The sequence below is a fragment of the Lepidochelys olivacea genome, assembly GCF_965140295.1.
Source record: "Lepidochelys olivacea isolate rLepOli2 genome assembly, chromosome: 1".
Lineage (NCBI taxonomy): Eukaryota > Metazoa > Chordata > Testudines > Cheloniidae > Lepidochelys > Lepidochelys olivacea.
The window spans coordinates 120,942,139-120,955,687 of record NC_140411.1 but is presented as its reverse complement, the minus strand read 5'-3'; the positions used below and the strand labels follow the sequence as shown (position 1 = coordinate 120,955,687).

General features: G+C 42.1%; 1 protein-coding gene across 1 annotated transcript; it reads right to left on the bottom strand.

Annotated features, from left to right (window-relative positions):
• Positions 1-3,561: 3,561 nt before the first annotated feature.
• LOC311512474 (lysozyme g-like) lies at positions 3,562-11,207 on the bottom strand. Its single transcript, XM_084613687.1, has 6 exons — positions 11,178-11,207; positions 10,563-10,655; positions 8,773-8,862; positions 6,622-6,818; positions 6,182-6,320; positions 3,562-4,208 (listed from the first exon to the last, which is right to left on the bottom strand). Exons 2-6 carry the CDS (start codon positions 10,603-10,605, stop codon positions 4,063-4,065), a joined length of 615 nt encoding a protein of 204 aa, XP_084469813.1. The 5' UTR covers positions 10,606-10,655; positions 11,178-11,207; the 3' UTR covers positions 3,562-4,062.
• Between the last annotated feature and the right edge of the window lie 2,342 nt (positions 11,208-13,549).

Sequence of the window (13,549 nt, the reverse complement as noted above, 5' to 3'; positions counted from 1 at the left end):
TATTTTGTGGCATAGGGAGCAAGGATGGGACGCCTTCCGAAGCGGGAACTACTAAAGGGGTTATGGAACAGAGTCAGGTGCCAATTCAGGCATTTGCCCCAATAGCCCCATGGACACCCCTTGAGGCCTTTGTACTCGATTATATTAAAACCCAGGAGGGAGGGTTAGCAAAAAAACAGTAATCAAATCTTCTTGGAATATTAAGATCCATGGAACTTAATGTGTTCTGTCTTTGAGGAAGAAAAGTTAAAGAAAAAAAACACAATACGAAAAGATGGGAGTTGCCTATGCTGTGTATTTATACCTCCCTACTGTATGTTCCACTCCATGCATCTTATGAAGTGGGTTTTAGCCCATGAAAGCTTATGCCCAGATAAATTTGTTATTCTCTAAGGTGCCGCAAGGACTCCTTGTTGTTTTTTACTATCATCAAGGTTTTTAAATATTTCTAGCTTTGTGTCAATTGAAAGTGTGACACATTTACGCTTCCCGCTGCTTGTCATTTTGCTCAGTCATACAGTACAGTACTGGAAATCATTTCAGAGGCCAGTGAAAGAGCTCTCAAATATGCTTTTACTGCAAGGCCAATAACATGTCACATTAAACTTCCCAAGAAGCTTCCTTCCTTACATCTAAATACAGGACAAGAACTAAGGGTAAAAATGTCAAAGGAGTCAGATGTTCTCCCAATACTACCCCTTTGCTCTACAGTCAGTGTCTTCCAGCTGAGGCTGGGAGAGATCTTTGCAAAGGCAGCACCTGGCACTAAGGAACCTGGAGGCACTGTCTGGTTTGCAAGCAGCTCTCTGTCCTATTCCTGTTTCTTGCCTCTGAGCTGAGCAGGCGGTCCTGCCCCTCATCCTTGGTGCTACAGGCCCAAGCCCTCTGCTGCCTCTCCCCAGGGCTTGTCCTGCTCTGTGCACTGCCTGACATACTGCAGAAGCAGCACATGTCAGGGAGCGGCCACCAGCCCCCGGCCAGCGCCCTTCCCTCCCCCACCTCTCACACTCCCAGAGGTGCTGGCAGGACCCAGGAGCGCATCCAGGGGCAAAGCTTGGCCCACATTAGTGGGTGCATGGTGCAGGCTGTGGCCCTTTAAAACTGAGATGCTCCTCCAGAGCGCAGCATGCCGGCAGCAGCTCCAGCTCCAGCAGTTCACACTCCAAGCCAAGCTCCTGTCTCTCTCCAGCAGCAGCAGCTTCCTTGCAACATCAGCAGCTCAGGCTATGGCAGCTTCTTTTCCGGGCTCAGACTGAGCTTGTAAGCGTGTCCCCATCCTGGCTGAAGAAGGACGGGGGGAGGGTATTGAAAACAGCACCCGGGGCTTACAGGAAAGCGGCTCAGACCCCAGCACTGAACCTGCTGACTTGGGCTGGCAGCCGGGGCTCACAGCTGGGCCGTGAACCTCAGCGTCTTTGCCTCTTACCTGTAAGTGGCTGCCCCCTGCATGGTGAGGCACAACACAGTATTTACTTCTTCTTTTTCTCCACTGCTGCCCAGTTGCTTAATTCCAGTTCCACACGGTTTCTAGTCCGTAACTCTGGTGCTCGTATCTTTGAGGTTCTGCTGTAATCTGCATCTAAAAGGTGTCATGTGATGTGTCATTGGAGAACTAATACCTCACTGATCAACAATATTCTGGTGTGATATATGTACAGGTAGCCCACAAAGGATTATACAGAGGTGCTGGAATTATGACGAAAATGTGTTTGAAACAGGCACGCTAGGGGGAGTTAGGCTTTTTCTTCAGACCAGGAATGCAGTTCCATCTGCTTGAACAAAGACTGTAGCTGGTTAAGTTAGGTCCTAGCCATTAGAAAGCATATTTTTATTTTTGTTTCTTTATAACCCTTTCTGTCTTTATCCCTGATGCTTGAACTCGCCTAAAATTGCTCTCTTTTTGACTAAATAAACTTGTTTTACTTTTGATCTAAACCAACCCAGTGCTTTGGGTGAACTGAAGCGACTGTTAACTCCAGTCAAGATAACAAGCTGCTGTTTCTGTCTCTTTAAAGGGGCAGTGACCATACAACTTCTGTGAGTGTGCCAGGAGAGGGCTGGACACTGCAGGAAATGGTTTTGGGCAAATGTGGGACTGGATGGGGGTGTTGGGGTTACTCTGCAAACAGTCACTGGGTAGTGGAAGCCAGGGCGTGGCCCGCATGACGGGAGGCGGGCTGTTGGTGTCGGGGCGGTGAGCTAGAGCAGCGTAACATTTAAAGTACCCAGAGTTGTAGGGCAGGTGGTGACACAGCCCCTTACTGGTCTGGGTTGAACCTCAAAACTTTACCAGCTGCCACTCCCTGCTCTTCCTAGTGGGAGCTCCGCATTTTGGGTCTGGCTTCCTTCTCCTGTCGGCCTCTCCCTGTTCTGAGGGTGAAGGCATTATAGATATTGCCCTCCTACAGAGAGCTCCTCCCAGTTGGCGCAGGGAGAGAGATGCCTTGCCCTACGCTACGCTACTAGACTCCTGGTCCCGGGCACTTAAAGGGATGGTGTCCTGAGTATTTCCCATCCTACTATTAATTCCCTGGAACCTCTTCCTCTATTTGGGCTTCAGCCATTTCCTGAGCCTTTGTTTGTGTACCAATGTTCCTGGAGCAAGGTCTTCTGGCCCCTTCTATGCTTAAAGGGCCTGTATACCTTGTTACTGCCTTACTTGCGTGAGTGCAGTACCAGGATGGATACAGTAATTTGAGTATTTTGCATTGTGGCTGCTCTCACTTTAGTTCAGCCAATGTGAGAGGAGTAACTTAAGTACAGATAACTCTGTCTTGGTACTAGCGCCTACAGTGCATTGTGGAATGCTACGGTGTTGGCAAAATCAGAAGGAGGTGGTAGCTACTGCTCTCAGGCAAAGAAGCAGGTGTAGCGGATCCCTGGGGAAAGGAGAGGGCTGACAGATAGGCCTCTCACTGAATACACAGAAGAAAGCTTTGTATTATTCCCTCAGACTTTTGCTGGGGGGCAGAGGCCTCCTGAGAGATTTCCCATTACTCCCATGGGCCAATCCAACTCTGCACACAAACGCTAAAAACAAGGAAATCATGTTAAAGTGACATTTTGCACCCAACCAAGTTCCAATTTCCAAGCATTAGCCCATTACAATCCCAATACTCAACCCCACTAACACTTCCAAGTCCCTCGCACTGATTTTCAGTCCAACATTACTACCTCCCCACAATGGACACATCAAAAACCTGAACTATCACAGTGAAACACACAACCGGTTCTCCAGTCTTCCAATGCTACATTGTACTGGAGATTATAACTTGTTACTAAGCAATCAAAATAATACCCATAATCCTTAGCTCCTATGTAGCGCTTTCATGCCTAGATCATAGCGAGCTGTCTGGCAAGTCCTTATTTGTCAGTGCTATGGTCTGTGCTTTAAAGAGTCCACCCCCCATGGCAAGGTCAACAAATTAATTTCTTAATCGGTCGCTTTGTCACCTGCCAAACCCAGGACTATAACCCTGCTGGTCCTAGTTAAACAAAAAAAAATCATTTTTTGCTGTCCTCCTTTGCTCATGAAACTGAAAAGATGACCTCTTGGGAGTCTTGTTTCATTTGCCAAAAACAGTTTAATATGTCATTTCCCTTTATTCATTTGGTCAGTAAATTTACATATCCAAATCTAGCCACAATGAAAAATAGACTTTCAAACAGAATAATCATCAGCTATTAACTTGCCAATTAAAAATAAGGGCTACTAGAGTTTTTCTTTGGTTTTGTTTTCATGATAGTGAGGCAGATATTGAATCATCCACGTTTCAAAGCTGGAAGGCACCAATCGAACTGCACCAATGTTAAGTCCAAAGATGTTAGCTTTGTACTACTAATCAGTGTCACTGTCATGTAGTTCACAGGAAACTCACTAAATGGGAGGCCCTTGCTTTTGAGCTGGTGTGACCCAGAGAGGCTCTGCATGACTCCTGGGCTACCCAGAGAGATTCCCCTTTGGATATGGCCACGTAAAGCTCATTTTGACCTTACATAGATAACTAAACCTGTCACTGGAAGGAGTCTTATGATTTAGCTGAAAAGAGGCTGAAGCCAGTATTACACTAAAACTCGGAATCCATTATTCTGCAGATATTTGGCTCGAATAATAACATTATTAACATAATCATTGCTCGAATTGCAGCTGTCCATTCCGTCATAGACCTGGATGTTCCTAACCCTGTCATGATAGGCACAAATCCCACCTGCAATGAGACACAAAGTAGTTAATACAGAATTAAAAACGAATAAATCTCAGCCAGAAGCTGTGGCTTCAGCGAAAATCCATCTAATTGAACCTATAAAGTCTTTTGGGAAATGATAAATTGTGCTGTTGCGTAGCTGCATTTACTGAGTACTTGATTCTTAATAGGGAATTTGCAAACAACTTATTATTTGTTTATTTATTATTTATATTGCAATAGCATCCAAAACGTGCTAGATGCTCTCTGAATGCAGATGGGTACACGGTCTTTGCCTTAAAAACATGTATAATCTAAAAAGGCAAGGACAGGTGAAGGATGAAGTAAAAAGATACAACATACACCTGGAGTAACCAGAGTGATGACGTACCTGTTCATTACAAGCTCCCCCACTCCCAATCTTGTGTTCACAATTTAACTACATCTCCTACCTACCTACCTCCTTTCCTTTTTATTGACATTTAGATATCACAAGAACATTTCTGTTCATATTTAATCATGTAAAACCCTTGCCTTAAAATGATTTATTATTTGTATTACACTCCCTCCTGGAGGTCTCGATCAAGAAAGGGGCCCCACTGTGCCAGGCACAGCACAAAAACAGCCCCAACGAGCCTACAATCTAAAAAGACAAGCAGAAAAAGGATCTGAGCCCCTGTTTCAGTTCCAGGGCCCTTAATCCCCAACACATGACCCCTCCCATCCATTTAACAACCAAAAAGTTCACTTCCAAGACAGACAGATGAGGAGAGACTTAAATCCTGATTCAGTTCCTCTGAACTCAATGGTGAGGTTTTTCCACTGTCTTGTATCAGATCCAGTGGGTATGTCTACACAGCAAAAAAAGACCCGCAGCAGCAAGCCTCAGAGCCTGGGTCAACTGACTTGAGCTCATGGGGATCATGCTACAGAGCAAAAAATAGCAGTGTAGACACTTGGGCTCAGGCTGGAGCCTGGTCTCTGAAATCCAGTGAGGTGGGGAGGGTGGGAACATGTGCTGGTTTTAGACCCACACCCCGAGCTTTGCAAGCCCAAGTCAATTGACCTGGGCTCTGAGACTCAGTGATGTGACTTTTTCTTTGAAGTGCAGCCATACCCTAGTCAGCTAAGGCCTGATCCCATAGAAGTCAGTGAATTATTGTCATTGAGTTCAGTGGAAGCTGGATGAAGCCCCTAGCTGGTACTCTTCATCCAGCCCTGAAATGGGTTAGTCCTGCATAACATTCTCTGTCCTCCTCCCCAAGCCAACGTGCCATGCCACGGCAGAATGCCAGAATCCCAGGATCAGCTATTCAGCCCCCAAAGTGTTCTAGTTTCCCACTCAGCTGTGCTACAGGAAAGCTGTCAAGTATTTGAGGATCCAAATGTAGGTTATGGATTTCGGTGGAGGCTCTGTGCTCCACGGGCGAGGACACTGCAATGAGAGTCAAGTGCTATTGCTGGCTTTGTCACTGGCCTGCTCTGAGACACTGGGCAAGTTATTTCACTGTTCTGTGCCTCTCTTTTCCCTCCTTCCCTTCTTCTGGCTTGTCGTTTTAGATTGTAGGCTCGTTGGGGCTGTTTTTGTGCTGTGCCCGGAACAGTGGGGCCTCTTTCTTGACTGAGGCCTCCATGTGGGACTGTAATACATATAATAAATCATATTTTTAAGGAGAGGGTGTTATGATTAAATATGAATAGAAATGTTCTTGAGATTTAAATGGCAGTAAAAAGGAAATGTTTGTTTCCATGTAAACAATCTACTACAGTCTTGGGAGCCCCAGCACAATAGCATTGTACCGTGCATGAGAACCAGAAAATATAGCCATAAACAAAACTGTCAACAAAAAGCATGGTGAAAAGTAAATCAGACTTACATTAACTTCATCTTTAAAAATCTCAGCTGTTCAAATCTTAATAAAGTAGTTAAAGCAACTTTTTAATATATAATGTTTTATCTTGATAGTGTCCCTTTAACTTTACAGCACATACTGTACCTCTGAGATATTGTTGCCAGGACCAGGTAGGGTACTTTGTCTGCAATGCCTTAATTTCAGTAATTAGAATAGTTGCACCTTGAGTTATATGTTCTTCACTATCCCAGGCTCCAGGAATTGAATTGTAGTGTGTATGAACCTAGAAGATTCAGACAAAAAATTCAGTCTCCTTAGAAACAAAACCACCACTTTTGTTTTCTGTTCTTTACATTTTTAGCCCCCAATTTAAGGATGTATCCTTCTTCAGGATGACATTCAAGCGCATGCGGTGGTGTTTTCCTGAACAGGAATAGACTTAAGTATGTACATAAGTGCTGTCCCGAATGTAAAAAGTACTTACTAAATAAAGTATAAAGTAATTTGCTAAAGTAAAGCCTTAGTGCATAATATTTCTATTTCAGTACTTGGGATTTTTATTTTTCCTGGTCTTCCTTCCATACCTGCATCAAGCCATATCGGTTTCTTTCACGGTTCCAGCCATCGACTAGAATAGCTCCAGCACGACTCTCCACAGAGATGATTGCAGCAATGAGTGCTGGATCTATGCACAGATTTCTGGCAACTCTCTTAATAGGGACTTCGTATCTCCTTAGACGTACTATGTCTATTTCAGCCATCTTTTCTGCAGCATGGACCCCTGTAGCAAATACAAAGGTGAATGTGGTTTCTGCATGTAATTTAAAAAACATCACTTTACATATAAGTTGTCATTCCAAAGCCATCATTTGCTGTTTAGAAAAATGCAGCCATTTAATGTGGCTCAACATATTTGAAAAGCCAATGCAATCCTATTGATTTCTGAATATGGTTGATAGTTTTTGAAATCCAGAAGGCAATAACTATATATCTTTATATATCTCTGAATCAGTAACAAAAGGGTTGGGGGCAGCCCCTGCAATTCTTAGGAAGCCTTTGACATCTCTTTCCTCCTTAACATTTTCCTGATCCAGTCTTTTTCATGCTTCCCTTTCAGTAAAAATTTGACAACCCTGATTTTCAGAGATGCTAAGCACCTACAGGTCACAGGTACTAGAGTACTTTTGAAAAACTATCCATAAATTTATAAGAAAGAGAAACACCATGAAGATAAATATGTTAAATGTTTTGTATTTTAAAAAAGCAACCCAGCAAGCTACATTAACTGTTAAATCCCCCAGCAAGTAAGTTTTAAAACAGTTGATTACATATGTATTTAACATAACTTACACTATGTAGCAGTTTTCAGCCCCAAAAGTTTTTTTTTTTTACACTACACATAGGAATCACTTCACACATCAGTAAAATACAGCCTCCTCTACTCAGAAGTGAAGTGATTGTTTAAGAGCATAAGGCAACAACACAAGTCAGAAAGTGGAGAATACTGTATCCAGCCAAAATGGCAAAGGAGAATTTAGCAATACAAAATGGAATTATCCAATTTGGAGTTTGATCAAGACAATGGGTTTAGCAGCCCTCTTCTTACAAAAGTTCTCTGGGATCTTTCATGACTAAAGGTGGAAGGGAACTCTGTTTTACATCTCATCCCCAAAAAGTTACCTCCAGCCTCTTAATAAACTCTGGATCAACTGGATCATTACTGACTCTGAGGGAAGAGTGCTACCTACTGAATCATTTTCCTGCCATAATGTTCCTTGTAGGCCTCCTTTCCAAGTACCTACCCAGCCTGATGGTAGTAGAGTTAGATCATGAATGGGAAATGGAATGAAAGCAAAGAGTGGGAACCTCCCCATTGAAACCTGACTAGCTTTAAACAGGGCCCATCACCCAATGCACTTCAGTCTTAATCTTCCAAGTTTATCTTCAGATCTTCAAGATATTACATAAGGAGAAATACTGGCTCCGTTGAAGTCAATGGGACTTTTGCCATTGACTCTCAGTGGGGCTAGGATTTCACTCATAGCAAAATAGCAGATGTTTTCTACATGTTGCAATAAAATGCTGGTATTTCCTTTTCCTTCTCTAAGACATCTTTTTTTCCAAACAGGCGTGCAAGTGTGAAAAGGTTTCTCACCCACAAAACTTAATCTCCTCAAAAAAAATGTACAGGAAATTGGGAGGGAATTCCTAAAATGGGGCACTCAAAGGAGGGGTAGGATCACCACAGCTCCAGGGTCATCCTCCTTTGATTTGTCCCACAAAATATTGATTTGGCATGTCACAACTGGCCAGTTTGTTCAGCATGTCAAGACTCAAGTCTGATTCCAGGTGTCTTGTTTCCCAGTCCAGGAGGGGTCTGGGAGTGCTGAGGAAAGTGCGTGCTCAGTACCTGTGTGGAGATAATGCCACTGAAAGCCTAGCTGATTAAGGAGCAATGTTGACTGGAAAGGGATCATGTCTGCTTCTCTTTGTTCAGAGGCTGATTGCTGTAAATGTGAGACCTTAAAAGGGGGGTTCCTCAGAGACAGATACAGAAGACATAGCTAAGAAAGGCTGTCATTTGAAAACAGTAGGCCTTAACACTTGGCACTTCTCCTCATCTAGTTTTATAGACTCAGTATCACTGTCTACCCTCCAGTTAGCCCTGTACTTCTGAGCACAAACAGAAGTGTGTGCATTGAAATACTGCCAATCAAGCAGTGAATGATACCTACCACAAGTTGGGGTTTGTACAGCTCCACAGGAAATCACAGGGGTTTCCATAGTACGTAAATCACCATAACATCCATAACTTACAGAAGGAGCTAAAAAGTTAAAGGGAGATATTTAAAATAAAATAAGATCGTAAGACTGTATTGCTCAGACTGTTGCAAGCATGAATTAAACTTATGCAGAAAGGACACCTCCACGCTGACATTTCTGTTGTATTATACTCATTTATATTAATAGCACTATTAGCAGCATCGGCATCAATGGCACCATCAACAAAATCTAATATCCATTAATTGCCTTTTTCTAATATTACATATTGAAGTCAGTGGAGCCAGGACAATTTTTACCAGCTGAGGATCATAGAATCATAGGACTGGAAGGGACCTCGAGAGGTCATCTACTCCAGTCCCCTGCACTCATGGCAGGACTAAGTACTATCTAGACCATTCCTGAGAGATGTTTGTCTAACCTGCTCTTAAAAATCTCCAATGATGGAGATTCCACAACTTCCCTAGGCAATTTATTCCAGTGCTTAACTACCCATACAGTCAGGAAGTTTTTCCTAATGTCCAACCTAAACTTCCCTTGCTGCAATTTAAGCCCATTGCTTCTTGTACTATCCTCAGAGGTTAAGAAGAATAATTCTTCTCCTTCCTCCTTATAACAACCTTTTACATACTTGAAAACTGTCATCGTGTCCCACCTCAGTCTTCTCTTTTCCACACTAAACAAACCCAGTTTTTTCAATCTTCCCTCATAGGTCATGTTTTCTAGACCTTTAATCATTTTTGTTGCTCTTCTCTGCACTTTCTCCAATTTGTCTACATCTTTCCTGAAATGTGGCGCCCAGAACTGGACACAATACTTCAGTTGAGGCCTAATCAGCACGGAGTAGAGCAGAAGAATTACTTCTCATGTCTTGCTTACAACACTCCTGCTAATACATCCCAGAATGATGTTCACTTTTTTTGCAACAGTGTTACACTGTTGACTCATATTTAGCTTGTGGTCCATTATGACCCCCAGATCCCTTTCCGCAGTACTCCTTCCTAGGCAGTCACTTGCCATTTTGTACATGTGCAACTGATTGTTCCTTCCTAAGTGGACTGCTTTGCATTTGTCCTTATTGAATTTCATCCTATTTACTTCAGACCATTTCTCCAGTTTGTCCAGATCATTTTGAATTTTATCCTATCCTCCAAAGCACTTGCAACCCCTCCCAGGTTGGTATCGTCCACAAACTTTATAAGTGTACTCTCTATGCCATTATCTAAATCAGTGGTTCCCAAATTTGTTCCGCCGCTTGTGCAGGGAAAGCCCCTGGTGGGCCGGGCCGGTTTGTTTACCTGCCGGGTCTGCAGGTTCGGCCGATCAGGGCTGCCGGTGGCTGCAGTTCTCCAGGCCAATGTGAGCTACTGGAAGCAGCGGCCAGTATGTCCCTCGGCTCGCACCGCTAGCCCTGGCCTTGCCAAATTGTTCCACTTTCTAGAAAGTGAGAAATTAACTGAACCCATCAGCCAACCAAGGGCATTTATGACCTTAGTTAAGAATAAACATAAGTTGTTTTTGTGATCCTATTCTGCTAACTGACCTATACTTTATCATTTATAGTTTAATAGGCTTACGTGGAGGGCAAGAGGCCTCATACCCAAAAGAAGAGTTACCCATATGGTAGATTTTACAACTCTATATAATAGGAGAACTCAGATCTGATTGCATTCCCTCAGCCCTACAATAATCTCTTGCCAGTGTTGCTTTTGACTCGTGAAATAGAAATAACCCCAAAACTCACCAACAAGGGCAGCAAGGCCCAGAAACATCAGTGTTAGCAGCATGGGGATGGTTCTTCTTAGGCATCCAAGACCGTCTGAAAATTAATCAAACTCTGCAAACATGAAGAATTCAAGAAAGTTTCCAATGTTACTAAGAAAAAGTTCACCCACACAAATGGCAAATTTTACTCAAACCACATCCAAAAACAGGCTCATTGACTTTTTACCCAGTCTAGCACACACTTACTACTTAGGTCGGGGCTTACTGTCACATGGACTTCAGCATAATAAGCCCTGTATTTGAAGGATCAGACCTTTATAGTCTGTCCCTGTACCCATTAAATCAGTAGCAAACATTTTCATAGATCAGGCCAATAATGAGCAGCCTTTTTGGTACATATTGTTTTTTCCATGTACAGGAACTGGTCATATAGTCACATTTTAACATAACTTATTTTTTTCCTCAAAGATTTATTTTATATAAACCATTTAAAAAGTCCATCGATTTGCTTCATTATCCATAAACAAACACACATTGGCAGTCACTAGATTACTATAAATAGAATGTTTCTATGAGTAAAATTGAGGATTCCTCCCGTTCCGAGTGAGTACAATATCAATGAGTTCAGACTCACCTGTCTTCAGTCTGCCTTGTCCTGCAAGACTGATCACTTAAAGAGCTTTATATATACTAAGGTTCCCCACCCTCTGGCTTTGGGAATGTTGAGTTCTACTTAGTGTGATGTCATTTCCTGTGAAGTTTAAATACTATAACAGTAGTAATACTTTGAACTCATATAATGCCTTTCATCCAAGGCTCTCAAAGTGCCGCCCTTCATTATTTTATTAAGCCTCAGAATAACCCAGAGAAGTAAATAAGTATTATATCCTTTTTACACAGCTGATGCACAATAAGTGACTTGCACAAAGTATAGCAGTGAGTCAGTAGGAAAGGCCACAATTGAATCAGAATGCTATTCTTTTCCTGCTGTACATCCCTAGACCACACAGCTGAGGAGGTCTCTGGTCCACTGATGTTACTTTTCAATAAATCTTAGAACACGGGGGAAATTCCAGAAGACTGGAAGAGTGCTAATGTTGTGTCAAAATTCAAAAAGGGCAAGTGCGATTACCTGGCTAACTACATATCAGTTAGCCTGACGTCAATCCCAGGAAAAAATAATGGAAAAGCTGATACAGGATCCAATCAACAAGGAATTAAAGAATAGAAATATAATTAATACCAATAATTATGCAAAATAGCTCTTGTCAAACAAACTTGATTTCATTATGTAAGGAGATTGCAAGTTTGGTTGATAAAGGTAACTGCATAGATGTAATAAACGTAGACTTTTGGAAGACATTTGACTTAGTACTGCATGACATTGTGATTAAAAAGCTAGCACTATTCAATATCAACAAAGTGTATCTTACATTGATTAAAAACTGGCTAACTAATAGATCTAAAAATGTAGCTGTCAATGGGGAATCATCATCAAATAGAGGTGTGTCTATGGGGTTCCTCAGAGATCAGTTCTGGGCCCAGTACGATTCGATATCTCATCCATGATCTGAAAGTAAATATAGAATCACTGCTAAAATATTTGCAAATCTAATATTTATTAGTGTATGTCAGGTCCTAGACTAAAGTAAGGCACAACCCAGTGATAGCAATAAAGGAAGCAGGAGCTTTTCTTGCAGTGCTGGCTGCTTGTGACCATGCCTTCCCTTGGAATAGGTGTGCGGAGAGCAGTTTGGCATCTAGAGATGGGGACATCCTCAAAAACACTGAGGGGATGGGGTTGAAAGCAACTAGGCCTCTTTAAAGAGAGCACAATGTAAGGGGAGCCCCCAGGTGTGCTCTTCCTTTCAAGGAACTGCCATTTGTGGTTGTTTTAAGCCTGGGGGCATCTAATTTTGGTAAACAGTCTAGTGAGAGGTTTCAGAGTAGCAGCTGTGTTAGTCTGTATTCGCAAAAAGAACAGGAGTACTTGTGGCACCTTAGAGACTAACCAATTTATTTGAGCATAAGCTTTCATGAGCTACAGCTCACTTCATCGGATGCATCTGATGAAGTGAGCTGTAGCTCACGAAAGCTTATGCTCAAATAAATTGGTTAGTCTCTAAGGTGCCGCAAGTCCTCCTAGTCTAGTGAGAGTAGACTGGTCATGCCACCAGGTGAGCATAAACATTCTATCAGCTCATGTGATGGAAGGAATATCATGCTGTCTACAATCTGGAGTGGAACAGTCACTAGAGAGGTTTTTAAGATCAAGTGTCAACCAGGGCCTTGCTCTTTCACAGCTCCAAGAGACAAGTGAGAATCTGAGTGTCTACCGACCTGGTTAAGCAACCCATGCTGCTCACTCAGATTCATAGATTTGAAGGCCACTGGGCACACAATATCTTTGTTTTCACATATGCCAAGTGTTCTGTTTCTAATGAAAGAAAACACTGAATTATGTATTATAATGTTATGTATTCATGTGAAAAAAATCAATATAAGCAATAAAATAGGCCAGAAAATGCTTTGCTTCACTTACTAGTTTCTATATTTAAAAACAGTCAAGAAAATATTATTTTTTTTGTGGCACATTGCTCAGATTGTGTTCCTGAGTTTATGATTTCTGCAGTTATGTGGCCAAAGAGGAAACACCCATTTACAAATCATCAGTTTACTAAGTAATATGCCCTGAATTATATTATAGAGCATGTGCTGCAGCTGTAGCAAGTAATAGTTTGCCATTGGCAAACATGTAATTACCAAATGACCTTATATTGTGTTTTAAATGACAGAACTGCAGCATATGTCACTGCAAGGTTACAGTATTAATTAATGGTATGTTTAAGAACTTTGTCATGCTTAGATGAAGGATACAAACCATTATTATAAAAGTTGCATTTAAAAGATTGTCCACGCTTTAGAAACCACATAAAGGAAATAATCTCAATTTTTTTCTAGGGCAGCACACTATATAATTAACATGTAATTAATAAGGAGGGAAGA

Coding starts and splice junctions, on each gene's coding strand:
- LOC311512474 (XM_084613687.1), bottom strand. CDS start 10,605: ATGCTGCTAACACTGATGTTTCTGGGCCTTGCTGCCCTTGTTG. Junction 8,863..10,562: donor GGGCCTTGCTGCCCTTGTTG/GTGAGTTTTGGG, acceptor TTAACTTTTTAG/CTCCTTCTGTAAGTTATGGA. Junction 6,819..8,772: donor TGTACAAACCCCAACTTGTG/GTAGGTATCATT, acceptor TATTTGCTACAG/GGGTCCATGCTGCAGAAAAG.